Here is a 26,995-nt window from a genome sequence, read left to right on the forward strand (position 1 = left end):
AAGCCCAGCAGCAGAGTGGGGGCTATCCAGTTTATTGCACTGAGTGTTGCATGTATGATTACCTGCCCTGTGGGCGGGTGGCGTATGTGTGCAGTCGGTGCAAGGAGCTCCTGGCCCTCAGAGACCATGTACGGACTTTGGAGGTCAGGGTGGCGGAACTGGAGGAGCTAAGAGAGGCAGAGAGGTATGTTGATGAGGCTTTCCGGGACACTGTAGAATTGTCCCACCTCTGCTCAGACAGCTCCTGTGCTGTTGAGGAGGAAGAACGGCCCAGGGAAGTAGAGCAGTCGATGGGAGCAGAGGGAAACCTTCCCGTAGTTGGGACCCTCCTTCCAGATGGTGCTGGGGTTGCCTCTCGCACTGAGGTTGCCTCTCCGGGGGAGGGAACTCCAGTTTCTAGGAAAAGGCAGGTGTTAGTAATGGGAGATTCGATTATTAGAAATGTAGATAGCTGGGTCTGTGATGACCGGGAGAACTGTATGGTGACTTGCCTGCCTGGTGCGAAGGTTGTGGATCTCTCGAGGCATCTAGATAGACTTATGTGTAGTGCTGGGGAGGAGTCAGTGGTCGTGGTACATGTAGGTACCAATGACATAGGGAAGGGTAGGAGAGATGTCCTGGAAGCCAAATTTAGGCTGCTAGGGAAGAGACTGAAATCCAGGACCTCTATGGTGGCATTTTCAGAAATGCTCCCAGTTCCACGCGCAGGGCCAGGTAGGCAGGCAGAGCTTCAGAGTCTCAATGCGTGGATGAGACGATGGTGTAGAGAGGAGGGGTTCACGTTCATTAGGAACTGGGGTAACTTCTGGGATGGGAGGAGCCTGTACAGGAGAGATGGGCTCCACCTAAACCAAAGTGGAACCAGACTGCTGGCACTAAACATTAAAAAGGTTGTAGAGCAGTTTTTAAACTAGGAGATGGGGGAAAGCCGACTGCTGCAGAGGAGCGTGTGGATCGGACACAGACTTCTCTTAGGGGAGAGTCTGATGATAGAGAATCTCCAGGTTATAGTCAGGAGCAGAGGACTGAAAAGTATAATGTAAGGGCCGGATCAGATGATAAACAGTCACATAAAAAAGAATCTGGCACATCAGAAAAAGGCAGGCTAATAAACAGGGACAAGTTTTTAAAGTACTTGTACACAAATGCCAGAAGTCTAAATAATAAGATGGGTGAACTAGAGTGCCTTGTGATAAAGGATGCTATAGATATAATAGGCATCAGAGAAACCTGGTGGACTGAGAGCAATCAATGGGACACAATCATTCCGGGGTACAAAATATATCGGAAGGACAGAACAGGTCGTGCAGGGGGAGGAGTGGCACTATATGTGAAAGAAAGTGTAGATTCAAATGAAGTAAAAATCTTAAGCGAATCCACATGTTCCATAGAGTCTCTATGGATAGAAATTTCATGCTCTAGTAAAAATATAACATTAGGGATCTATTATTGACCACCTGACCAGGACAGTAATAGTGATGATGAAATGCTAAGGGAAATTAGAGAGGCTATCAAAATTAAGAACACAATAATAGTGGGGGATTTCAATTATCCCCATATTGACTGGGAACATTTCACTTCAGGACGAAATGCAGAGATAAATTTTCTCGATACTTTAAATGACTGCTTCATGGAGCAGCTGGTACGGGAACCCACAAGGGGAGAGGCAACTCTAGATTTAATCCTGAGTGGAGCACAGGAGCTGGTCCAAGAGGTAACTATAGCAGGACCGCTTGGAAATAGTGACCATAATACAATAGCATTCAACATCCCTGTGGTGGGAATAACACCTCAACTGCCCAACACTGTGGCATTTAATTTCAAAAGGGGGAACTATAAAAAAATGAGGGGGTTATTTAGACAAAAGTTAAAAGGTACAGTGACTAAAGTATCAGAGGGGTAGCCATGTTAGTCTGGATCTGTAAAAGCAACAAAGAATCCTGTGGCACCTTATAGACTAACAGACGTTCTGCAGCATGAGCTTTCGTGGGTGAATACCCACTTCTTCAGATGCAAGTGAAGAAGTGGGTATTCACCCACGAAAGCTCATGCTGCAGAACGTCTGTTAGTCTATAAGGTGCCACAGGATTCTTTGTTGCTTTTACAGTGACTAAAGTGAAATCCCTGCAAGTTGCATGGGCCCTTTTTAAAGACACCATAATAGAGGCCCAACTTCAATGTATACCCCAAATTAAGAAAAACAGTAAAAGAACTAAAAAAGAGCCACCGTGGCTTAACAACCGTGTAAAAGAAGCAGTGAGAGATAAAAAGACTTCCTTTAAAAAGTGGAAGTCAAATCCTAGTGAGGCAAATAGAAAGGAGCACAAACACTGCCAACTTAAGTGCAAGAGTGTAATAAGAAAAGCCAAAGAGGAGTTTGAAGAACAGCTAGCCAAAAACTCCAAAGGTAATAACAAAATGTTTAAGTACATCAGAAGCAGGAAGCCTGCTAAACAACCAGTGGGGCCCCTTGATGATCAAAATACAAAAGGAGTGCTTAAAGACGATAAAGTCATTGCGGAGAAACTAAATGGATTCTTTGCTTCAGTCTTCATGGCTGAGGGTGTTAGGGAGATTCCCAAACCTGAGCTGGCTTTTGCAGGTGACAAATCTGAGGAACTGTCACAGATTGAAGTGTCACTAGAGGAGGTTTTGGAATTAATTGATAAATTCAACATTAACAAGTCACCGGGACCAGATGGCATTCATCCAAGAGTTCTGAAAGAACGCAAATGTGAAGTTGCGGAACTATTAACTAAGGTTTGTAACCTGTACTTTAAATCGGCTTCGGTACCCAATGACTGGAAGTTAGCTAATGTAACGCCAAAATTTAAAAATGGCTCTAGAGGTGATCCCGGCAATTACAGACCGGTAAGTCTAACGTCGGTACCGGGCAAATTAGTTGAAACAATGGTTAAGAATAAAATTGTCAGACACACAGGAAAACATAAACTGTTGAGCAATAGTCAACATGGTTTCTGTAAAGGGAAATCGTGTCTTACTAATCTATTAGAGTGCTTTGAAGGGGTCAACAAACATGTGGACAAGGGGGGTCCGGTGGACATAGTGTACTTAGATTTCCAGAAAGCCTTTGACAAGGTCCCTCACCAAAGGCTCTCACGTAAATTAAGCTGTCATGGGATAAAAGGGAAGGTCCTTTCATGGATTGAGAACTGGTTAAAGGACAGGGAACAAAGGGTAGGAATTAATGGTAAATTCTCAGAATGGAGAGGGGTAATTAGTGGTGTTCCCCAAGGGTCAGTCCTCGGACCAATCCTATTCAATTTATTCATAAATGATCTGGAGAAAGGGGTAAACAGTGAGGTGGCAAAGTTTGCAGATGATACTAAACTGCTCAAGATAGTTAAGACCAAAGCAGACTGTGAAGAACTTCAAAAAGATCTCACAAAACTAAGTGATTGGGCAACAAAACGGCAAATGAAATTTAATGTGGATAAATGTAAAGTAATGCACATTGGAAAAAATAACCCCAACTATACATACAACATGATGGGGGCTAATTTAGCTACAACGAGTCAGGAAAAAGATCTTGGCGTCATCGTGGATAATTCTCTGAAGATGTCCACGCAGTGTGCAGAGGCGGTCAAAAAAGCAAACAGGATGTTAGGAATCATTAAAAAGGGGATAGAGAATAAGACTGAGAATATATTATTGCCCTTATATAAATCCATGGTACGCCCACATCTCGAATACTGTGTACAGATGTGGTCTCCTCACCTCAAAAAAGATATTCTAGCACTAGAAAAGATTCAGAAAAGGGCAACTAAAATGATTAGGGGTTTAGAGAGGGTCCCATACGAGGAAAGATTAAAGAGGCTAGGACTCTTCAGCTTGGAAAAGAGAAGACTAAGGGGGGACATGATAGAGGTATATAAAATCATGAGTGATGTTGAGAAAGTGGATAAGGAAAAGTTATTTACTTATTCCCATAATACAAGAACTAGGGGTCACCAAATGAAATTAATAGGCAGCAGGTTTAAAACAAATAAAAGGAAATTCTTCTTCACGCAGCGCACAGTCAACTTGTGGAACTCCTTACCTGAGGAGGTTGTGAAGGCTAGGACTATAACAATGTTTAAAAGGGGACTGGATAAATTCATGGTGGCTAAGTCCATAAATGGCTATTAGCCAGGATGGGTAAGAATGGTGTCCCTAGCCTCTGTTCGTCAGAGGATGGAGATGGATGGCAGGAGAGAGATCACTTGATCATTGCCTGTTAGGTTCACTCCCTCTGGAGCACCTGGCATTGGCTACTGTCGGTAGACAGATACTGGGCTAGATGGACCTTTGGTCTGACCCGGTACGGCCTTTCTTATGTTCTTACGTTAGGACCTTCCAATGATTTGGAAGCAACCAGAGACTTATTAAGCCAGCAGTTTATTCCATTACTGCTACAAGCCTGAACCAAGAACTTTGCAATTACTATATGTATTTGATTCCTTTAACCAATTTTAACTCTCACCTTTTTTCTTTTTTCTTTTTTCTTTTTTCTTTTTTCTTTTTTCTTTTTTCTTTTTTCTTTTTTCTTTTTTCTTTTTTCTTTTTTCTTTTTTCTTTTTTCTTTTTTCTTTTTTCTTTTTTCTTCTTTTTTCTTTTTTCTTTTTTCTTTTTTCTTTTTTTATGAATAAATGTTTATCAGCTAGATTTTTGGGTAAGATTTAAGTTTATATATTGACCTGAGTGTGTGGCTTGTCCTTTGGGATCAGAAGAACCTTTTATTTGAAGAGATTGGTTTTAAAGAACCACTCATCTCGAAGTCTAGTGTTTTCGGTGGTAATATAAGGACTGGAATGCCTAAGGAAACTGCTTTCTTGACTTCTTGTTAGCCAGTGTGGTGAAACAGAAGTTTACTTTTGTTGCTGGTTTGGTATATCCTATGAGGGATTAGCCACCAGTCTTGGAGTGTATCTGCCCAATTTCTCAGCACTTTTTCCTGAATTTGGCATTCTCAGTTGTGACCCACTGAGGCATGGTTACTACGTGTTAATCACATACCTCTGGGCGGGAAGGGGAGGGATTAGCTGTGGAGGGATCTGACAGGGTGCAGTCAGGTGCAGTAACCCAAGCTGCCACCAGAGGGCGGGAAGAGAAGAGAAAGTGGCTCCCATCCCGGCTACAGCAGAGAGGTAAAGATCCTGATCCTGCCATGCCCCATGGCCTCTTGCTCTGGGGACCACCCCATTCCCCCACTGTGCCCCATTGCCCCTGGCTGGCTCTTCAGTATGGTGACTGACCACCCCTTTGCCCTCAGCCAGACCTTTGCTCCAGGAACCACCCCAGCCCTGTGCCCCATTGCCCCTGGCCGGCCCCTTGCTCCAGGGACCTTCTCCATGCTCTGGGGACCAACCCCTCACATGCCATGTCCCAATACCCCCAGCTGGCTCCTTGTTCCGGGAGGCATCCCGTAGAGAATGGGGATCTGGCAAATTCAGTCTCCCTGCACTAGCCCCTCTTCCCCTGCGGCATGTGGAGTCCGTAAGATAAAATCCACCCTCCCTTGTATACAAGGGCTCACTCAGCTGAAGAGAACTCACCTAGCTCAGTAAAAGACTCTGTTTAGCAATGTGATTAAAACTTTGATTAATTGTGATTAATTATTTTAATCACTTGACAGCCCTAGTATTTACTTTTCCTGTTTCTAACAAATGGGAGCACATAAGGTGGAGGAGAGAGAGAATAGAAAAGGTGGGGGAAATGCAGCTTTTTTTTTTTTTTTTTTTGATTCTGGGTGGCTCATCAGTTATGAATGGATGCTTTGGCTGGCAGGTCAACTGTTGCTTGGACTCTGGTTTACATTCTGTTCAGGGATGTCATCTGCTTGGGTCTTTTCTCCTTAGGGCATGATTGTAGTCATTTCACTATGCTGATGCAGTGCAGCTGATTTCAGGATTTGATGGAAGGCAGAGAGAATGAGATATGGGATAGGAGTAAGTAAGTGGTGAGAGAAGCAGAAGGTAATACAAGGAAGAGAGGCAGAACAGGATCTTATGTGCTTCCATGATGCTAGCAATTAGGTATCCCCACTGATGGGTTGAGGACTGGATGTCATCTGCTTGGGTCTTTTCTCCTTAGGGCATGATTGTAGTCATTTCACTATGCTGATGCAGTGCAGCTGATTTCAGGATTTGATTTTCAGGACTCACAAGTGAAGAACAAAGTTCTTTGAGCAAGACCTAATGGCCTTCATCTCAGGAAGAAAGTCTTTCAGTCTGGTCTGCTTCTTTTTCTTGGTGGTCAGGGAAGATGAGATTAGTTGAGATGATGAGCTGGCTTGTGCAAGGACACGGGATGATATGTATTTTTTTTTTCAAAATCTCTTTTTAAGAACACCCAGAAAGAAAAAAGTGGGCTGAATAGTCCCCTCTCCTTATTATTTTGTCCACCAGTTAGGCCTAATATCCAACACACCAATTTTGTTTGATTAATTTCTGGTTCTCCATTTTCTGTTTTTAACATACATGATTTCTCTATAGTCCTTGAATTATATCGATATGACCTTTTTTTTTGTTTGGACTAATTTAGTCTCTGTCTGGTTCTCCTGCACCATTTGACTTATTTCCCATCAGCATTTGTTGTTATAGGTTATTGTGGCATCTTACGAACTTTCACATACTTTTTATGTTTGAGCTCACAATTGGGGTAAACTTGTAAACCCAGTTATCACAGCAGGGATTTCTCTCAGCAGTCTATTAATTTGAGGTCTCTGGAATCACCAAGACTCTCACTTGGCCGTATATTTCGCTCTCAAGTAATTTCTCCCACAAGTATAGAACACAGTAGAGCAAGTTGCTACAAATGATAGGTCAGCAATGTTTTATGTGCGCAAAGGGGGAGGACTTGTTCATAACAACTTTGCAAAAAGTCTGTATAGCTATGAGTCTGGTGTATTTTAGAGTCCACCCGATTGACCTACGTGGTAGTGAGAATTCACAATGAGATCATCGGTCATCTGAGCAGGGATTCTACTGAGATGCACAAGTGGTCACTAAAGGATTCACTGACTTAGGACATTTTCAACCTTTGGGATTTTCTGAACATAGATCCTTTCACAACAAGATTCAACACCATCAGGGGCGGCTCTAGGCACCAGCGGGCCAAGCGCCCGCTTGGGGCGGCATCCTGGGGAGGGCGTCATTTGGCTCCGGTGGAGCTCCCGCCGGCATGCCTGCGGCAGGTCCACCGGAGCCCGGGACGAGCGGACCTGCCGCAGGCATGACTGCGGCGGGTCCCGTCTTCCCGCGGCTCCGGTTGAGCTCCCGCAGGCATGCGCCTGCGGCAGGTCCGCTCGTCCGGGCTCCGGTGGACCTGCCGCAGGCATGCCGGCGGAGCTCCACGAGCAAATGCCGCCTCCCAGGAAGCCGGAGCCGCGGGAAGAGGGGACCCGCCGCGGGACTGGGGAAGGGCGGCGCAGCGCTCCGCGCTGCTTGGGGCAGCCTACTTTGTAGAGCCGCCCCTGAACACCATGTGCCCACTTCTGTTCAAGAGCAGGCTCAGACATTTAGTTGATGACAGATGTGTTCTTTCTCAGTTGGAGGATTGATCTAATGTATTCTTTTCCCTCTTTCCCATTAATATTAAATGTGGTGGCAAAGATAAGGCTGGACTCAGCCACAATGATACTAGTTGACTTGGTAGGGGAGAAACAGCAATGGTACATTCTGATGGGATCCCTGGAGTACAACCTGGAACTGTGGGACCACTGTGCCCCCTTAACTCTGAAAGCTATGTTGGTGACAAGCAGCCAACCCCTTCCAGGCGCTGTGATCACTCAGCCATCAGCACGTGGAGACTCACACCCTGCAAAATTGCATGAATGCTCTCTAAGTCACTCATGAATCATACAGAGAGAAGCACCAACCAATTCCACCCAAGCCTTGCACCCCAGAAATATACCCCCTTGGACAGTCCAAGCTCATTAATTAGTTTGTCGCTTCCTCAAAGGAAAGTGGACATGTACCAGTCTTTGTAATCAGAGCCGAGATTTCCTGTGCACCTCAACCAAAAACACAGTTTTAAATAAAATATAAAATTGATTTATTAACGAAAGAAAGATAGATTTTAAGTGATTAGAAGTAGCAGGCATAGAGATCAAAGTAGGTTACAAAGGAAATAAAAATAAATTCACAGTCTAAATTCCACAGACTAAGCTAGATTGGAATCAAGCAGTCTTTCCCCCTAAGAGATGTTATAGGCAGCTCACAGTTCTCAATACACAGGCTGGATTCCCTTCCCAGCTTGGGACTAGTTCAAAGTCTCTGTCTTCCAAATGATCTTCCAGGTGTTGAGATGGGGGAGGAGAGAGGCCAGGTGATGATGTCACTGTCGCTCTTTTATACTTTCTTCCAGCTGCTAGAAGAATCTTTGTTGTGACGTCGGGATTAGGCTACCCTCATTGTGTACGTGCCCTCTTTGAGGAGTCTCTGGGATAGTGGATTCTTCTTGATTGGCCATAAATGCCTGTCTGGCCAGTGATAGTTGCTCCTTTGTCGTTGCTGAAAAGACCAGCTGTGGGCATCTTCCAACCTCACAACATATTTCAGTAACACATATAGCAATACTTCATATACAATGATAGTACATACAGTTCAACAGTATATTAAGGTTCAACAGATCAAGACTTTTAAAATAATACCTCGCAAGGCATGCATTGTACAAAACATATCATGATCATATGACAGTATTGAATATGGGGGTTCCAGAGTTCCTATTTTGAGGTACAGAGTGTCACATATATGGACTTATTTTTCTTATGCAAAGGAAATTACAGCTTCTACCATTAACACTGGATGTGCTGTTCCAGCAGCAAGGGAGTCTTTTATCCAGATCCTCAACTGTTACATCTAGCAGCTTGGGGAATAGGACTTTAACAGATTTAGAGAAATCTTGCTCCTTAGATGTGCAATGTGTTTCAAGAACAGGCAACTAGAAAATGTTATGATTTGATATAGAAAAGATTTGTTGTATAATTGCTTGATTTAAAAATTGGGTTTATTTAGTCTGAAGAAGAGAAGACTGAGAGGGGACATAAGAGTTTTCAAGTACATAAAAGGTTGTTACTAGGAGGAGGGAGAAAAATTATTCATCTTAACCTCAGGATAGGACAAGAAGCAATAGGCTTAAATTGCAGTAAGGGTGTTTTAGGTTGGACATTAGGAAAAACATCCTAACTGTCAGGGTGGTTAAACACTGGAATAAATTTCACAGAGAGGTTATGTAATCTCCATAATTGGAGATTTTTAAGAGCAGGTTAGAGAAACATCTGTCAGGGATGGTCTAGATCAGCAGTTCTCAACCAGGGGTCTGGGCCCCCCTGGGGGGCCACAGGCAGGTTTCAGGGAGTCCACCAAGCAGGGCCAGTGTTAGACTCATTGGAGCCCAGGGCAGAAAGCTGAAGCCCTGAGTTCTGCCACCTGGGTTTGAAGTTGAAGCCTGAGCAACTTAGCTCTGTGGGGCCTGCTGTGGCATGGGGCCCCAGGCAGTTGCCCTGGCTGCTACCCCCTAATGCCAGTCCTGTCTTTTATATGTAGAAAACCAGTGGTGGTGGCACATGTGGACCATGGAGTTTTTATAGCATAGTGTGGGGGCATAGAAAGAAAAAGGTTGTGAACACCTGTTCTAGATAATACTTAGTCCTGCCATGAGTGCAGGGGACTGGACTAGATGACCTTTCGAGGTCCCCTCCATTCCTACGATTCCACAGTTCTATGATAAGGATATTGATCTTGCGTCAGCTCCTATTCAGTGTATTTTAGAATATTTATTTAACTTTAAAACTGTGTTTATTGCCTCACTTAAAGTACATTTAGCAGCAATAGTAGCTTATCATACATCTACTGATAGTAAATCTATCTTTTCACGTGACTCTTAAAAAGATTTTGAAGGGTTTATTAAACTTGTATCTGCCAGTAAAAAATCCAGTTCTTCCATGGGATTTAAACTTGGTATTAACAAAACTTATGTTTCCACCATTTGAACTCTGTCAGGGTGTTCTTTATTTCATCTTTAAATTAAAACAGCTTTTATAATAGCAGTCACATCTGTTAGAAGAATTTGTGAACTGCATGCATTGATTCTTGACCCTTCCTACACTGTTACTCAAAGTCAAAATTGTACTTAGACATCAGCCCATATTTTTTCCTGAAGTAATTTTGGACTATCATGTTAATCTATTAATTTACTGGTCTTCTTTCCTAGACCTCATGCTCATAAGAGGAGTCTAGATTACATTGTTTAGATGCCAAGAGAGTTTTGTCATATTATGTGAATAGGACTGAGGAGTTGTAGGCTTCTCCCAAATTATTCATTTCCTATGCTGGAAATTTTAAAGGTCAAGCTATCACTACATAATTCTTGTCTAGATGGGTTAGGCAGTATATAGAGGAGAGTTATAAGATCTCTTCTGTTTCTCCTCCTGGGAACTCACTGCACACGAGCAATAGCTACCCCTGTTATATGTGCTAGATGTGTTTCCCTTACTGAAATTGCAAAGCCACCACTTGGCGTTCTAGTCACTCTTTAACTTAACGTTATGCTTTAGATTTTGTAGCTAGATCTGAGGCTCAGTTTGGCAGAGTGGTGCTTCAATCTTTAATTAGGAGGACCCTGTGTCCCTCTACCTTTTTATTTACTGCTTGCCAAATGATCCCAAGAATAGAAATATGCAGAGGACACTTGAAGGAGAAATGAAAGTTACTTACATGTAGGTGGAGTTGTTTGAAATAAACTCTGCATATTCATATTCCCAGTCTGCCTTCCCCTTTTCTGCTGAGTTCTAATCAATTTTATACTCTATGTTAACAGTGGTAGGAACTGAGGTGGCACCATGCCCCCTTTTATAGCCTCCCCCTCAAAATGTGCTTGAATGATGAGGGAAGGAGTAGGAAGGGTGCATGTGTGCTCTAATGGATACTGTATCAGCAGGTTCCACCATCCAGTCTGCACTGGTTGGTGCATCCCAAGAATGTGAGTATGCAGAGTCCATCTCAAAGAACTCTAGTTACAGGTAAGTAACCTTCATTTATTTCTGTATATAAAACTTCAATGTTTTCTCCCCAGGTATCTTTCATACTAGGTTCCTAGGTTTAGAGGGAAAGGCCTTCTGTGAAAGAGTTGTGCAAGTCTGTCATCTGGCAGTCTACGTATATTTGTTACAAGGCACTACTGACTTTTACTGTGAGCTTCATAGATGCTTGGCCTTAGATGGGTGCTGAGCATTGTCATTTTGTAATGGCCTTTTTCTCCCCAGCTGGGGAACCTGTGTGCATGGTTACTTGGAACCCATTGGTCCAAATTTTTAAAAGAGGCAGTGCAGTTTGGTGAGAGGAGAATGACAAATATTTAGAAGTCAATGATTGATCATATTGTCTTGACAGTTTGAACAGCAAAGGGAAATCAGTTGGTCCAGAATGATGATTACTTAATATCCTTCCAGATTTACAGATAGGAAAAAACCTTTTAATTCCCCCCCCCATTCCATAATATATATGTATTTCCCAGAAATCACTTAATAAATGTACTTTACTTTCTTTTGTATTGTCAGTTTCGCGTTTTGATAGAATACATTGCAGAAATTGATCCGATCCTGTTTCTTCATATGTTCACACCTGTTATAATATTTACTGCCGCTTTTGAAATGGATTTTTATATATTTCGGAAATCATTTTGGCAGGTAAGATGTGATTTCAGAAACTTCCTATTAGAGTTCATTATATGGAAAAGATAAGAGGTAATTGTGTCCTTGTTTTTCTTTGTGGCTGTAAAGTTGCAATGGTTTGGTATAAATTATAAATTATAAAAAGAAAAGGAAAAGCTTAATTGGAGCAATAGGACTTTAGAAACCTTTTTACTTTTTTAAATGTAGCGCCATCTCATCTGTGAGTTGGGAGTTTGCCTCTCTCAACCTGGAGTGAAGAAGAGAGAGGTCTTGGGGAGAGAGAACTGGGGTAGGTCATAGCCCTCAATTTCTCTGTCTTTCCAGTGCTGATCTTAAGGTCGGTGGGGGAGGGTATTAGAAAAGGTCTGCTCAACAGAGAGCTTAGAGGCAACTTCAGTGTAAAAGACCCAGTATACTCCTCAGGAAATTCTGCCAGCCTTGTTTTCTCCTTCACCACCCTGTCAGATGTCCATTCAATCCCTTCAGGAAAGAGAGTTGTCCCATGGTTACCCAGGCTGCCACACATTTTTCTGGAGTGAGTGCTCCTTTCAGCACCTCCAGCTAATTCTACTATCTTTGAGCATGAAGAGTTTCTTCTTTAGCATGCCCCCATCCCTCAACATCCAGAATTGTTCCTCAATCTTGAGAGGGGGCACAGGTGCTCCTTTCTATGCTGCAGTTCCAGTATTCCTTTGACAGCTGTTACCAGGTAAACCAGTTGTTTAAAATATGCTGATTTGGCTGGCACTGCCTGCTGCTGATAAATAAAACTAGCTGAACAGGGAGAAAGGCTTCTACCTATGAAAAAACATAAATGGATGAGGATTAGTTGGTTGCACCTAAATATATAAAAATAATAAACAACATAGATGGCTCAGAAAGTAATACCTGTAGTTAAGGTTGCATGCATTTTCCATTATAAGATTTTGTTTCAGTTGCTTGTAACTTTGACAAACTTAAACTGTTTGGGATGAAAATTTCCATGCTAGAGGTCTGTATGAATCAGAACGTGTCTGGCAAGTTTCAGCTAAAATTATAAAGCTGTTTCCAAGAACAAGGTTATGGAAAAACACGTTTTGCCCATGTAAAAGAATAATTCTTACAACTCTTTCATTGAAAAAACATAGCACCTCTGCTGTGGAACAAGATACTTTAAATTTGTCATTGGGGCAGGGTTGCTCTGGTGTCAGAGTTGTACCTTTTACTTTGTCTGTGAAAATTTGCCCAAATTGGGCATGTGCTCAGTGGAGTCTAATAAGAGTTTGACAGCTAAATTCTCCAAAGAGTCAGTCTGCACTGAGCATGCTCTATCCCCTTGCAGCTCCTATATGCTGACCGGATTGTGCATGCGCTATCTCAGGGTTGGAAAGGACTAGCAGGACTTTCCCTGCAACTGCTTCTCTTGGCTGCTGGATGCTGCTTGGCATTGGGTATGTGAACAGAGAGCAGGCAGACTGTCTTTCCTGTGCTCTCAGTGCTCCTGGTGCTGGCACTTAGTCAGTGAGGAGGAGGAAACAGACAGACTTGAATGCAAAAGGATCAGGAGTGTGGGTGGAAGGGGTGAGATATGCAGGGCAGAGAGACACTGGAGCTCAGGGGTGGATTTAGGAGCATGGGGGGAGGGGAATAGCAGCAGGACAGTAAGGGGAGATATGAACAAGTGATAAGGGAAAGAGATGCGGTGGAGGAGAGGGGAAAAAGCAAAGGATAAGGATGATAGGAGCAATGAGTGGGGACAGAGGCAGCAGTTAAACTGGGGGGAAATGGACCATGCCAGAGAGGAGCAGGAACTGAGGTGGTGGGGATAGGGTAGAAGGGGCCAGGGAAAGGCTTGTGGGGGACAGGAGCAGAAGAGTCTGTAACCACTAGTTACTACGTTCCCTGACATAGTTTAGATTTTAACAGATTATTCTTGAGTCTCAACATTCCTTTGCTTTCTAGTAAATAGTTGTGAAACCTTTTGGGTCAAGTGTGTCTCCATCCCCCTCTAGTGGCAGGTTCACATGGAAAAGTCTTATACTAATACCAGTTACTACAATAACTCAAGTGACAGAGGACTATGCTGTGGCTCTAGAGATCAACCCAATCCTGCTGAAGACCGTATTTGGGATCGTTATGGTTCCACAGAATGGAATTTTTGTTCTTTTCAGTTTTATGGGTTTTTAAAAAGGAAATTGCATCCAAAATTTTAAAAGAATATTAAGTTTGCAAAGTCCAGTATGCAAAGTTAGGAAATTATTGAATTAAGTGTGCTCATGCAACCTTAATTGGCCCTCTTGTTTATGCATTAGTACAGTCTTTAGTTACATGATCTCACAGTATATTTTCTTCAGGATCCCTACCTCATTTAGTGCACCTGATGGACTGTGCTTTGGGAACTCATTCAGGATGTTAGGTGAATGAAGTTCTTGTGTATAGGATTCCTGCCTCATTTGTTGCAGAGGTTGGAAAGTGTGATGAATGAGGAAGGGAACTGCAGGAAGAGAAGGGATTGCCTCATGGTTAAGACAGTTGAATGTCACACTGGAGAACTGGACTCTGTCCCTGCTTATGCCCCAGAGCTTCTTTGTGATGCAGGGCAAATCACTTAAACCAAAACTTTCATAGATGTCCATGGTGTATTCATCATTTTCTGAGTACCCAGCATGAGACACGGGTCTGATTTGCTGAAGTGCCGAGAACTCGCAAGTGAGGTCAATGGGAGCTCTGCTCTGAAGATATAAGTGCTATAAAATGCTAAGTACACTGACAAAAATAAATTAGCTGACCTTTTTGACAATTTTGTTTTTAATCTCTGTCCCTGAGTTTCCCCACATGTAAAATGGGGATAATATTCACCTCATCTCATGGGTTTTGTGAAGATAGGTTCATTAACATTTGTAAAATATTAAGATACTCTGGGTATGTCTATACTACCCGGCGGGTAGCAATCAATCTGTTGGGGATCGATTTATTGTGTGTAGTGTAGATGCGATAAATCGATCCCCGATCGCTCTCCCATCGATTGCTGAACTCCAGCAGTGCGAGAGACGGAAGCAAAGTCGACGGGGGAGCCGCGGCTGTCGATCCAGCGCTGTGAGGACGTGAAGTAAGTAATTTTAATTTGATCTAAGATACGTTGACTTCAGCTACGCTATTCTCATAGCTGAAGTTGCATATCTTAGATCAATTTCCTCCCCCTCCCCAGTGTAGACCAGGCCTATGATGACACCACTGTAGAAAAGCCAATGAGGAAATTAATAATTATATTCAATGCAGGGTTTGGATGGTGTGCAGCAAACAATGTATGGCGTTACACCCCGAATGATGAGAATAAAAAAGAAATATTGACTAGCTACCCATTCAGTGAACAGCTGTCCGTCCTGTGCATTGTATGAGGTAGAGTCTGGAAAATATTGGATGTAATCATATAGATTCATACATCTGAAGGCCAGAAGGGACCACTATGATCATCTAGTCTGTCCTCCTATATAATACAGGCCACAAAACTTATCTGAAATAATTCCTGTTTGAACTAGAGCACATCTTTTTAAAAAAATCCATTCTTGAGTTAAAAATGTCCAGTGATAGAGAATCTACCACAACTTTTGTTAAATTGTTCCAATGATTAATTACCCTCACTGTTAAAAGTTTACACCTTATTTCCAGTCTCACAGTCTCAATTTGTCTAGCTTCAACTTCCAGCCATTGTATCATGTTATGCCTTTGTTTGCTAGTTTGAAGAACTCATTATCAAATATTTTCCCCCTGCAATCAAGTGATCTCGTGACCTTCTCTTTGCCAAGCTAAATAGATTGAGATCCTTGAGTCTATCATTGTAAGAAATGTTTTCCAATCCTTTAATCATTTTTGTGGCTCTTCTCAGAACCCTTTACAATTTATCAACATACTTCTTGACACACTGTCATCATTGTAGCAGATCCCAAGGGGACTTAGTCTTCTTGCAGATAGCCCACTACCCAGATGGATCTCTAGCTAGTCATTAAGGTGGTCATACTTGATATGCAGTTTATGTCCATTGTTGGCAATCTTAGCATGCCATCAGACCTTTTTCATTGCCACTTGATTGCTGGTGGTGTAGCTGCATTTCCTTGGTGTAAACACTTTGGTCTTTTGTCCTAATAATATGTCTATGCCAAGAAAGCTGCCAAAACTGAATCAGTGCTGATGGATATGGTTGCTGGGTTCAGCTTTGAATACCCTTATTTCTGATCTTGAACTGTCATTTAATATGAAATAGCTGATGAAGACAACAAGAATAAAAAATGTCAATTTAGTGCTCTATGGCCTTGCTTGGTGCTCACATTTCGCTGCCACACAACAGAGTTGGTATAGCCACGATTCTGTAGATCTGCTGCTTGGGGTCCAGACTTCCCCACAGAGTCCACAGAAAGGCCTGAAATATGACAACAGCTGCTGCTTTGCAAGTATCCACATCTTTTAAGCATCCTCCAGCACTGTCAATAATGCTTCCTAAGTATATGACAGTTGCCACCTGCTTTATGTCTCACCTGGAATGGTAAATACTAAGCTGGTTGTAATCTGTACCAGCAGGCTGCTTGATGGTGTTTTTTGAATTTTGGACACTAGAGCTAGTAAATAAAGACTGTATTGTAATACGTATGCACAAGGGAGCTGAATTAGGATTGCATGAGTAACTTTAATTTTGGCGTTTCCTAACTCTTGAGTGCAGTCTTAGTGTTCTTATAACATAAGGTTTTTTTAATGTAATTATTATATAGATAAAGATCGACTATGTTCCCCAACCCTCACTTTAAAAAAAAAAAGTGATCAGTATGTATATCAGCACTTCAATATTTGCCTTTTCAGTTCAGATATAAACTCTTTTGTGAAAGCTGACAGTTAGAAACTGGCTGAAGAAATTATACAGAAATGTTTAAATTAGAGAGAACAAAATGAAATCTGAACAAAGAAACTGTTATCCAGCCGCTGATGGGAAAAAATATCTTTGATTCCTGCAGTTTGGTGGTGGTTGGGAAAATATTTTAATGCCCTTTCAATTTTCAGTAGCTGAAAGCATGCACAGACCAAATTGGCATTGTACATGACATAACCCAATATGCCATCTCCTGAGAAGCACATGTATCTTCTCATGGAAGTCTGCAAGTCCTAAAAGAGCCTAAAAGTTTGTTTATAGTACTGTACCAGTTAGTTGCTTTAGTCATGAACCTGGACCATATTGTGCTAGATGCTGTATTAACACAGAACAAAAATATGGTTCCCGCTCTGAAGAGCTTATAATCTAAATAGACAAGACAGACGAAGGGTGGGGAAAGGGTATAACGCACAAGCAGAGTGAACAATGTGATGGCAGCAAACATCATGTTAGTTCTATTATTTTTTTCTTTTGCTGGCTTTAGTTAGGAGGAAGGATAAGCTCAAGGAAGGGAAGAGAGTAAGTGGAATGGGAGAAGAGGGTTAGAGGGGTGATGCTGAGGTGAAGAGGTTGTGGAGGAGGAGGAGGGCTGGAACAATAGAACAGCGCAAAAAAAAAAGTTCAGTCAAAACTGTAGAAAGTTCTTCAAAAAACTAAAAAGGTGCAGTCACTGATTCTGCCCCTACTAGCTGGAGTCTCTGGCTGTCCCCTTTGCACTTTTCTCTCAAACCTACATGGCAGGGTGAAGGGGAAGACACCACCTGGGTTCTAGTGCATAGTTCAGGGTCTGAGGGATGTTGTGGGGAAGGTACCAGACTGGGTATAGGAAGTGCCACTTAAATACTTCAGATTGTAGGCTGAATATTGGTAATTTGTTAGAGAGGCTTGTTGTTTTGGCAAACGCCTGCCATAGCACTAGGAAATTGGGGGTTCTTCATATTGACATGCGGATTATTGCTTCAAATCCCAGTGCAGTCGTGCTTGCAAGTCTAGTAAAGAAATTAAAACTTCCAGCTTTACAATATTTTTTTTAAAACTACTATAGGTGCTTGAAGGATAGTTAAAACAGCCCCCATTAACAATTTACTTGATGGGAAACCTCTTTGAACAGTTAAAAGAATAGGCAGGTGATAGGTGATATCATTTGAAGTGGCCAGAATAACACACAAAGCAATTCACAATTCAGCCACCCATGCAACCGTAACCCTGTCCTGTAGTGATGCCATGAGTTTAAAAAAAAAATCTGTTTTAAAAAAAAATCAGTTAAATTTAATCCAGCACTACAAGCAGTGATATTATTCACTTGTGATTGTATGGTTATTGCAGGGTGTCTGCACAAAGAGGAATTAAGGTTGTTCACGTGCCTTAAAAACTGTTTATTTTAATTTCTTAACATGTTTGGATTTCTATTAATTTAACCTTAACTCTGAAATTCCTAGGGTTTATAATGCTTATTTATGGGATAATTATAATATCTCAATAATATTTGTACCTTTTAAATTACTTATATGCATTCAACCGTAAATCCAATTTAACATAGTTTTTGTCTGGGAATATAAAATGAATAATCTTGTGATACAATAGGATCTATGAATACTTTAAAATCTAATAATACATTTATGAATTGTCTTCACAGATATTTCTACTTTCAGTTCCTGGCTTTTTGCTGAATTGTACTTTAATTGGAGTGTTAACTTATAAAATCAATAAGTATAACTGGAACTGGCTCATTAGCATGTTGTTTGGAGTCATTGTTGGCACAACAGATCCTATCCTCTCTGTGGCTTCTGTGAAAAACATTGGTATGTCAATTTTTCCAACAGTTTGGAAAGTATGAACATTTTTAGATTTAAATAATCTTGCACACAGTACAGAAATTGAGACCTACTGTATTTCATCACTCTTGCTATTTTTTTAGCTTATCACATTCTTGAAAACAAAAATGGGGAAGAGGACTGGGAAAAATGAATTGCTAACATTTGTAAACAATCGAGGAAGACTCCCCAAAATAATAAAACAGAAGTTATAAATTGAATGTGGTGGACAGCAACAAAAAATTGTCAAAACACTCCATCGTGTGTGTGTGTATGTGTGTATGTATATATATATATATATATATATCTCCAAATATAACTGGTGCTATTAGTTATGGAGCTCTGCTTTGGATTCAGACAGGTTAATGTGAGCTAAAACAAAAGCCTCCGCAAGAATGTCATTGAAGCCAAATTATATTTAGGGCAAGAGCAAACTTAAAAAAAACAACTACTATTCTTTACTGACCTTTGTCTTTAGAACCCATAGTGAGTGATACAGTGACAATGTAACTAAACATAGATGGAGACCAAATGTTTTATAAGGGAAGCTTTTGTCCATTTCATTCTGAGGGAATGAAAGAAGCTAAAGAGTTGTTTGTGATTTTTGCCAAAACCCTTAAAATTCTTAACCTTGAAGTAAAAGTGACTGTCCCTTATCTCTTTGAGCATAGGGAACATGCTAAGATCTGAAACTTGTTTTTTTTCCCACAGCTGTAGCTAAAGCTTCCCCCAAAAACTTCTGACAAAAGAGGCCTGGATTTGAATGGGTTCTAGAGATGACATTCTGATCTCAGAACTGGAACCACATGTTCCTTCTGGCCACTGTATAAGAGAGAAGAAGGGCATGAGAAGTGAATCTTGTGGTGTGACAAAAAGCATCATAAATAAGGAAGAGCCTTATACGTGTTTTGAAGTTTCTCATATGTGATTCTATTATTCTTAGATTTTAATTTGAGAGCATCTTAATAGTTTGCATCCAGGAGAGTCAAGTTGTAGAGATGACCAAGCCACAGCAGCACATAAAGCTCAAAAGAAGGTGTCATGGTCTATTTTGAAAGATATTTATATTATATAGGATCCTTAGATAAAATTACCCCTTCCACAAGGTTGCCCTCTTTTTGGTATGGGAAGACATTTCTGAGTCCATCTTAGAAATAAAATTTTGACCTTTTTTTCCTTAACAGATTTGTATAATGGGGAGGCAGAGCTTACAAATATTTTTTCCAACTTGTAGGCAGCCACTCTGAATTAATATCTTTTAAATATTTAGGAATAGAAAAATATTGATCCTTACATTTTTTATTTGAAGGGGATTTCTTTTTAGGGTTTCTGAGGATTTAGAGTCTGCATCTTCAATCTTGAGGATTTTGCTAATTTTAGAAATTAATTTGAGTAAATTGGTCTACTACCCACAAAGTCAAACTAATATGGTTGAGGAGTCTAAGATGAAGAAAAAACTCATATTCTGGAGGATTATGATGTTAACCCTTGTAGGGCTTGTGTTCACTAGCAAATTAAGCTGTTAGAATACAGCCTTGAGGAATCCTGTTAACTGGCATGATGATAAATGTGAATTTGAAAGTCAAAATGGACTGGAACAAGACGTGTTTAACAGTGTCAGCTGTTCAAGGGTAAACCCTGGTTCCAATAGGGGTTTTCTCTTTTTTGCTTCTTTATGCTGTCTAAAAAAGGCCTGAGAAAATTGAACAATCCCTCCCCACTTTTTGTTGTTTTTAAATATGAAGAAGTCTTGTCTTCCATGTTTTGCTTGAGGTCTCCTAGAAGGTCTGGAGAACTGGAATTCTGTATTTTAGAATGTTTGTTTAGTTTAAAAGTGGGCTCTTAACTTTCAATTTCTAAGCTTTCTAATGTGTATGTTTTGCATCTTTGTTTGAAAATAGTGTTTTCTTAAGACAATCCATCAATGCTTTGTCTAGAGAAAGAGACCCCATTCATAACTCCTCAGATGCTAGAAATGATTCAAACCCAAAATCAAGTTCAAAATCAAGATGACTATTTAGAGCCCAGCACAGAGAATCACTTATCTAAGGGTCAAAATAGGCATGGCTTTGGCCATAATTTTACCGCAATGTTTAAGATTTGCAGTGAGCCAAAAATTTATTGCATGAATGGTATCCTAGCAGCATTCATCAATTGCCAATTCTCTCTAGTGGCTAGAATTGCTTGTGCTATGCCTTGGTATCCCCTGGGTAGAATTGCACACAATGTATCTCAAAAAAATTCTTTCTGAGTTAATGGAACCACTCACTAGATTCAATGCGAAATAAGGCATAATTCTTGGCCCTTATCCAAATGTCCCTTTGAGGTGAGGTAAGGTAAGACTAAAGAACATGCTGAAAGCCTGCTTAGTTTTTACTGTAGAGGGAGGGGAACTGTCACGGATTCACAGGATCGGTGCTACACCCCCAGCTTTGGAGGAACCCCTTCCATGTGCCAGACCCCAAGTAGTTTCACTCTTCCTTCAGGGTAGACCACGCAGCCTCACTGCCTTCTTAGACTGAACCTCTGTGGCTCCAGCACTCCTGCTTCATACTGTGAGCTCTGTTCAGCAAGTCATACTGAGATACACTCCTGGTAGACACTTATGCACTCTTCAGGGATTAATGCACCTCACCAAGTATCTGCAGTGACACTCTAACAGCATTGTCAAAAGAGTAGGGTTTATTAGTCAGGTGGAACACAGAATAGTAAATCTGTAGGTTGGCATAGAGAAAGGAAGATTAAAGCAGAGTCCAAGTCCAGTCTGGTTAGCTCAAAGCCCAGCTAAGCCGAACTCAACCTTTCTGTCTGACCTTGTTCAGCTCCCAGGTGAAAGCCCCTGACTCCTTCCAGCAACCAACTGTTACCCCTTATCAATCCTTTGTTTTTGAGCCGGGGCATTGGGCTCAGCTTCCCCGCTCAGAGATGGCAAAATCCATCTCTCTCTTAGTCATGGGTTGCTAGGTGTCAATGCCCTGGTGATTGGCTTTTTCATTGTATTCTTGGATGTTCCATTGATATGGGGTTGACCTCAGACAGTCTTTTTATAATGAACCAGTCAGGCTCAGACAGCTAGGGCAACATTCATACCTGTGTCTCTTAGCCTGCCCTGAGAGCAAACAGCCCTTTTTCTCTCACTGGGTAACCATGCAAAATATAAGGGAAACTGAAGCACACATAGGTTTCATAAAAATATTACAGAAAATTCCCACTTCATCACAAGAGCATATCCAGAGGACAAAGATAATTCAGGAGTTACAGGCCCTTTCCCAGGAAAATTAAAGCTACTCTTTTGAGGTCCCACTTCAGGCTGTACAATTTTCCACGCATCCTCTTCATTCATTTTGATTGCACTACCAGTGTTGTGTCTTATCAAAAACATGAGAATTTCCATATGTGATTAGAGCAGAGGTCTACTGAGGCTACATCACTGTATTGTCTTTTATTAGACTTCTCACAGGAATAGAGATCTACATAGGATAGGGTAAAAAAATAAGTTTTTATTAACAAGCATTTTCCAATATTAATACTCAGCAGCATAGCTCACCACATAAAGAGAGAGAGAGAACCTGTATATAAGTCACTTCCTGAGCCTCTCTTAAATTAACAGTGTGCCCAGATATATGTATCATATGTACAGTATGTCCCCCCTATAAATAAAAGAAGTTTGGAGATGCCATTACCAATGTTCCTGCTTCATAACAGCATTAGGACATGCCATAGTCCTTCCATTCTGTGTTTACAGCTTTATTTGGAGTGACACAGCCATGGTGTCATCTGGTGATTGTATTTGTGTTGATTATACTCTTCAGTCTGCCTGGAGGGTAGTTCTAAGGGCTTTTTTGTATCACAGTCTTTTCGTCAGAAAAGGACCTAGGGGTTACAATGGACGAGAAGCTGGATATGAGTCAACAGTGTGCCCTTGTTGCCAAAAAGGCTAATGGCATTTTGGGCTGTATAAGTAGGGGCATTGCAAGCAGATTGAGGGACGTGATCGTTCACCTCTATTCGGCATTGGTGAGGCCTCATCTGGAGTATTGTGTCCAGTTTTGGGCCCCACACTACAAGAAGGATGTGGAAAAATTGGTAGAGAGTCCAGCGGAGGACAACAAAAATGATTAGGGGGCTGGAGCACATGACCTATGAGGAGAGGCTGAGGGAACTGGATTATTTAGTCTGCAGAAGAGAAGAATGAGGGGGGATTTGATAGCTGCTTTCAATTACCTGAAAGGGGGTTCCAAAGAGGATGGATCTAGACTGTTCTCAATGGTAGCAGATGACAGAACACGGAGTAATGGTCTCAAGTTGCAGTTGGGGAGGCTTAGGTTTGATATTAGGAACAACTTTTTCACTCGGAGGGTGGTGAAGCACTGGAATGGGTTACCTAGGGAGGTGGTGGAATCTCCTTCCTTAGAGGTTTTTAAGGTCAGGCTTGACAAAGCCCTGGCTGGGATGATTTAGTTGGGGATTAGGTCCTGCTTTGAGTAAAGGGTTGGACTAGATGACCTCCTGAGGTCCCTTCCAACTGTGAGAGTCTATGATTCACTTGCTGTTTTTAGCATTACAAATCATATTTTTGTTAACGGATGTGGTTGCACCAATATGAACAGTCCTTAGGTGTCTGCAGATTCACCTAACTAATTGTTCATTTTCTGTCTGAATTACATATTACCTGAGTTGATCTGCTAGTTAAATTACTATGACAGGGTGCCACTGACCCCTTAAATTTTGCATAATTATGATGGAGTTTTTTGTGCGATTTCAGTGTTCTGGAATTTGTATCATAGAATGATTTCAATTGTCATCCATCCATCCATCTCTGTTTTATTTTATTGTGATCTGCAACTCTAGGCATTAAAATAAAAGAGACTCCTTCAGAAGTATTACTGATTTGAGCCATCTGCTTATTAACATCTGTGCCAGCCCCAACTGCCCTGCCCCACTCTCCCTGGAGCTCAGGCTGTCTGCCCTGCAACCGGATCCCACCTGCTGCTTCCAATGCCCAGGATCCTCTGGCCGCCATTAGTGAAATTTTTCTGGCAAACCCCCGTAACGTTCTGCCAACACCCTGTAACATTCTGCGAACCCCACTTTGGGAACCTCTGATCTATCTGGATTCCCAAAGCCAGTATATTCAACCATAGAGGACTTATCATTTGTGGGATCCAAACTTTTCGCAGACAAAACAGATGAGTTTTTACACACTCTTAAGGACTCGAGAGTGACATTGCGATCTCTGGGCATCCACACACCTAAGATCAAAAGATGACAGGGCTGTTATCAAGCCCCTCAAAGATTCTGACCCCCTCCATACGCACAACACAATAGATACTACTATCATCAGGGTCAAAAACAGAAAACCTTGAGGAGACAGCAATCTGCTCCCTCGAATACTACCTCTTAGCCATTAACCTCCAGACAACCAATTTGAAGCCCTGGTTAAGGGCCCCCATAACCCGTCTCTTTCAATGCTGGAACCATCTACAACTTGCAAGACATTTGGAGATCGCCTGATTTCCATTTTACCTGATCTGGCATAGTATTACAACAGACAGATGGGTATTAGAAATTATCCAAACTGGTTACTCCAACTCCCTTACTTCCAACCCCCCTACTTACTCCCTGTCAGGGTTCCCTCCCCACTCTGAACTTTGGGGTACAGATGTGGGGACCTGCATGAAAGACCCCCTAAGCTTATATTCCACCAGCTTAGGTTAAAATTTCCCCAAGGCACAAATTCCTTTCCTTGTCCTTGGACAGTATTGCTGCCACCACCAAGTGATTTAAACAAACATTCAGGGATGGGGCCACTTGGAGCCCTATCTCCCCCCCCCCCAAAATCTCCCCAAGCCTCTTCACCCCCTTTCCTGGGGGGTGGGGGGAGGGCTTGATAATAATATACCAACGGTTAGGTTAACAAAGTGAGCACAGACCAAATCCCTGGTTTTTAGGACACTGAAAATCGATCAGGTTTTTAAAAGAGGAATGTTATTAAAAAAAAATAAAAGAATCACACCTGCAAAATTAGGATGGAAGATAACATTACAGGGTAAATAAAAAGATTTAAAACACAGAGGATTCCCCTCTGATTCTGCTTCCCAGTTACAAAACAGAAATAAAATTACCTCTTAGCATAGGGAAAATTCACAAGCTAAAACAAAAGATAATCTAACACATTTCCTTGCTATTACTTACAGTTTTTGTAATCTTGGATGCTTATTTCAGGTAGGGTTTTAGGAGATGTTTTTTTCCTGCCCTGGTCCCTCTCTGTCCAAGAGAGAACAACAAAGAGAGCACAAACAAAAACCTCCCTCCACAGATTTGAAAGGATCTTCTTCCCTTATTAGTCCTTTTGGTCAGGTGCCAACCAGGTTATTTGAGCTTCTTAACCCCTTACAGGTAAAGGAGGGATTTTATGCTCCCCGTAGTGGTATGTTTGACACCCCTGTTTCCCGTGCCTCTTCAGGGACCCCTCTCACAAACATCTACTGTGAGAAGAGGTAACCCACCTCATATCTCTTGGAGCAGTAGAACCCATACCATCCGAGTATAGAGGGAATGGGTTCTAGTCCCACTATTTTCTCATACACAGAAAAACAGGAGGTTGGAGATCTATCCTCGACCTACGGCGACTCAACAAATATGTGAAAAAACAGTGATTCAAAATGATCACACTAGGCACCATAAACCCTGCATTAGGAAGGGGGGACTGGTTCTCAGCCCTCAACCTCCTGGATTAATATTTTCATACATACATACATTCCTCACATCGAAAATTTCTACGATTTGCAATAGGACAGGACCATTTCCAATACAAAATTCTACCCTTTGGCCTTTCCACTGCGCCTTGGGAATTCTCAAAGGTATTAGCCGTAGTAGCTGCCTATCTACGCAGGGAGGGAATCGTGATATTTCCTTACTTGGATGACAGTCTGCTGAAAGCACCAACACTACAGGCAGCCATAGAGTCCACTGAACACACAAGAACTCTGTTTAGCAGGTTAGGCCTTCAGATAAACATACAAAATGTACTCTAACACCAGTTCAACACCTGGAATTTATTGGAGCAGATCTCAACTTCTTTGAGGCAACTGCCTCCCTACCAGCAAAATGATTTCTGACTCTAACCAACTTGATCTCCACAGCGCAAAACAGCCCGCAAGTGTCTGCCAGAACTTGCCTACAAATTCTAAGCCACATGGCCGCAACGACGTTTGTGGTCCGACATGTAAGACCACTATACAGTGTCTACAAGCTAGGCTCCAGACAAATTATGTCCTGCATAGGCACAGTATAAACAAGCGCCTCACCATGCGGATACAATCAAAGACTCCTTTTTATGGTGGACCAGACCGAACAACGTTGGGTGTGGGAGGGGTGCCCTTCCTACAGAAACCACCGTTGCTCACTATCACCACAGATGCATACATTCTAGGGTGGGGAGCACATCTGCAACTACACTCTATACAGGGCTGATGGTCCATAGTGGAGTCCCATTTTCATATAAACCTGCTAGAACTGCGAGCGGTTTGGAACTTGCTCCCTCTTTTTATTGCTAATCAGAGACAAGATGGTGCAGATTCTCATGGACAATGTGGCTTGTAGATTCTACATAAACAGACAAGAGGGAGCATGATCACACTGCTTCTGTGTGGAAGCCATGCGACTTTGGCAGTGGTGCATCAAGCACAATGCCTATATTATGGCATCAGACCAACCTGGCTGTCAGAATACCTTGAACAGGAAGTTTTATCATGATCACTAGTGGGAGTTGAACACATGGGTAATCCTAGATATTTTTCCAACATGGGGGGTTCCCAACAATAGATCTTTTTGCAACTGCACAAAACACCAAATGCCCCCAGTTTTGCTCCAGAGCAGGACTCGGTCCACATTTTATGGGCGACACCTTCATCAAGTGGAATGCCCTCCTACTATACCCTTTCCCTCCCACCCCGCTTCTAGCCCGCATGCTTCACAAGATCAAACAAGACTGATCCAGAGTGATCCTAATAATCCCCACATGGTCGTGACAAACATGGTACCCTTATATTCTGCACATGGCTATCTGTCCACCACGCACACTCTCACTTCTACCTCACTGCTATCGCAGGACGCAAGTCACGTTATCCATCCAGATCCCTGGAGACTTCATCTCAAAGTTTGGCTACTGCATGGCTTAAACAGCTGTAGGGCAACTATCCGACTCATGTACATACATAAATGGAGGCGATTTAACTCATGGTGCCAATGCAAACAGACTGCACCTCTGTTAGCCCCCTTACCTCTCATTTTAGACTACTTGCTGGAACGCAAACAGATGGGCCTCTCCATGAGTTTGATACATGTACATCTGTCCGCCATCACTGCATTCCATCATAAAGTAGATTGATTCTGTACATTTACGCATCCACTCCCTAAATGCTTTTTTAAGGGTCTCTCCAATTCCTACCTGGAAGTTCAGAACCTCATGCCACTATGGGACCTCAACGTAGTCCTCCACGCCCCCACCTTTTGAGCCCAAGGCTATAAGCTCCCTGATACACCTTTCCATGAAGGTTGCATTCCTAGTGGCCATTCCATCCGCCAGGAGGGTTGGAGAACTGGCAG

General features: G+C 42.0%; 1 protein-coding gene across 11 annotated transcripts in view; it reads left to right on the forward strand.

Annotated features, from left to right (window-relative positions):
• The window catches only part of LOC120404838 (sodium/hydrogen exchanger 10-like), a 304,962-nt gene that overhangs the window by 9,620 nt on the left and 268,347 nt on the right, over window positions 1-26,995 (forward strand). For 10 of the 11 annotated variants that reach the window (XM_039537846.1, XM_039537852.1, XM_039537849.1 and 7 more), the window contains exons 3-4: window positions 11,561-11,689; window positions 18,208-18,373. In XM_039537846.1, coding sequence (XP_039393780.1) covers window positions 11,561-11,689; window positions 18,208-18,373 — 295 coding nt within the window. Of the gene's footprint in view, window positions 1-10,941; window positions 11,024-11,560; window positions 11,690-18,207; window positions 18,374-26,995 lie in introns of all 11 variants that reach the window. The other variant, XM_039537853.1, reaches the window with a different exon arrangement.

Source organism: Mauremys reevesii, linkage group 4 (assembly GCF_016161935.1).
Source record: "Mauremys reevesii isolate NIE-2019 linkage group 4, ASM1616193v1, whole genome shotgun sequence".
NCBI classification, from domain to species: domain Eukaryota; kingdom Metazoa; phylum Chordata; order Testudines; family Geoemydidae; genus Mauremys; species Mauremys reevesii.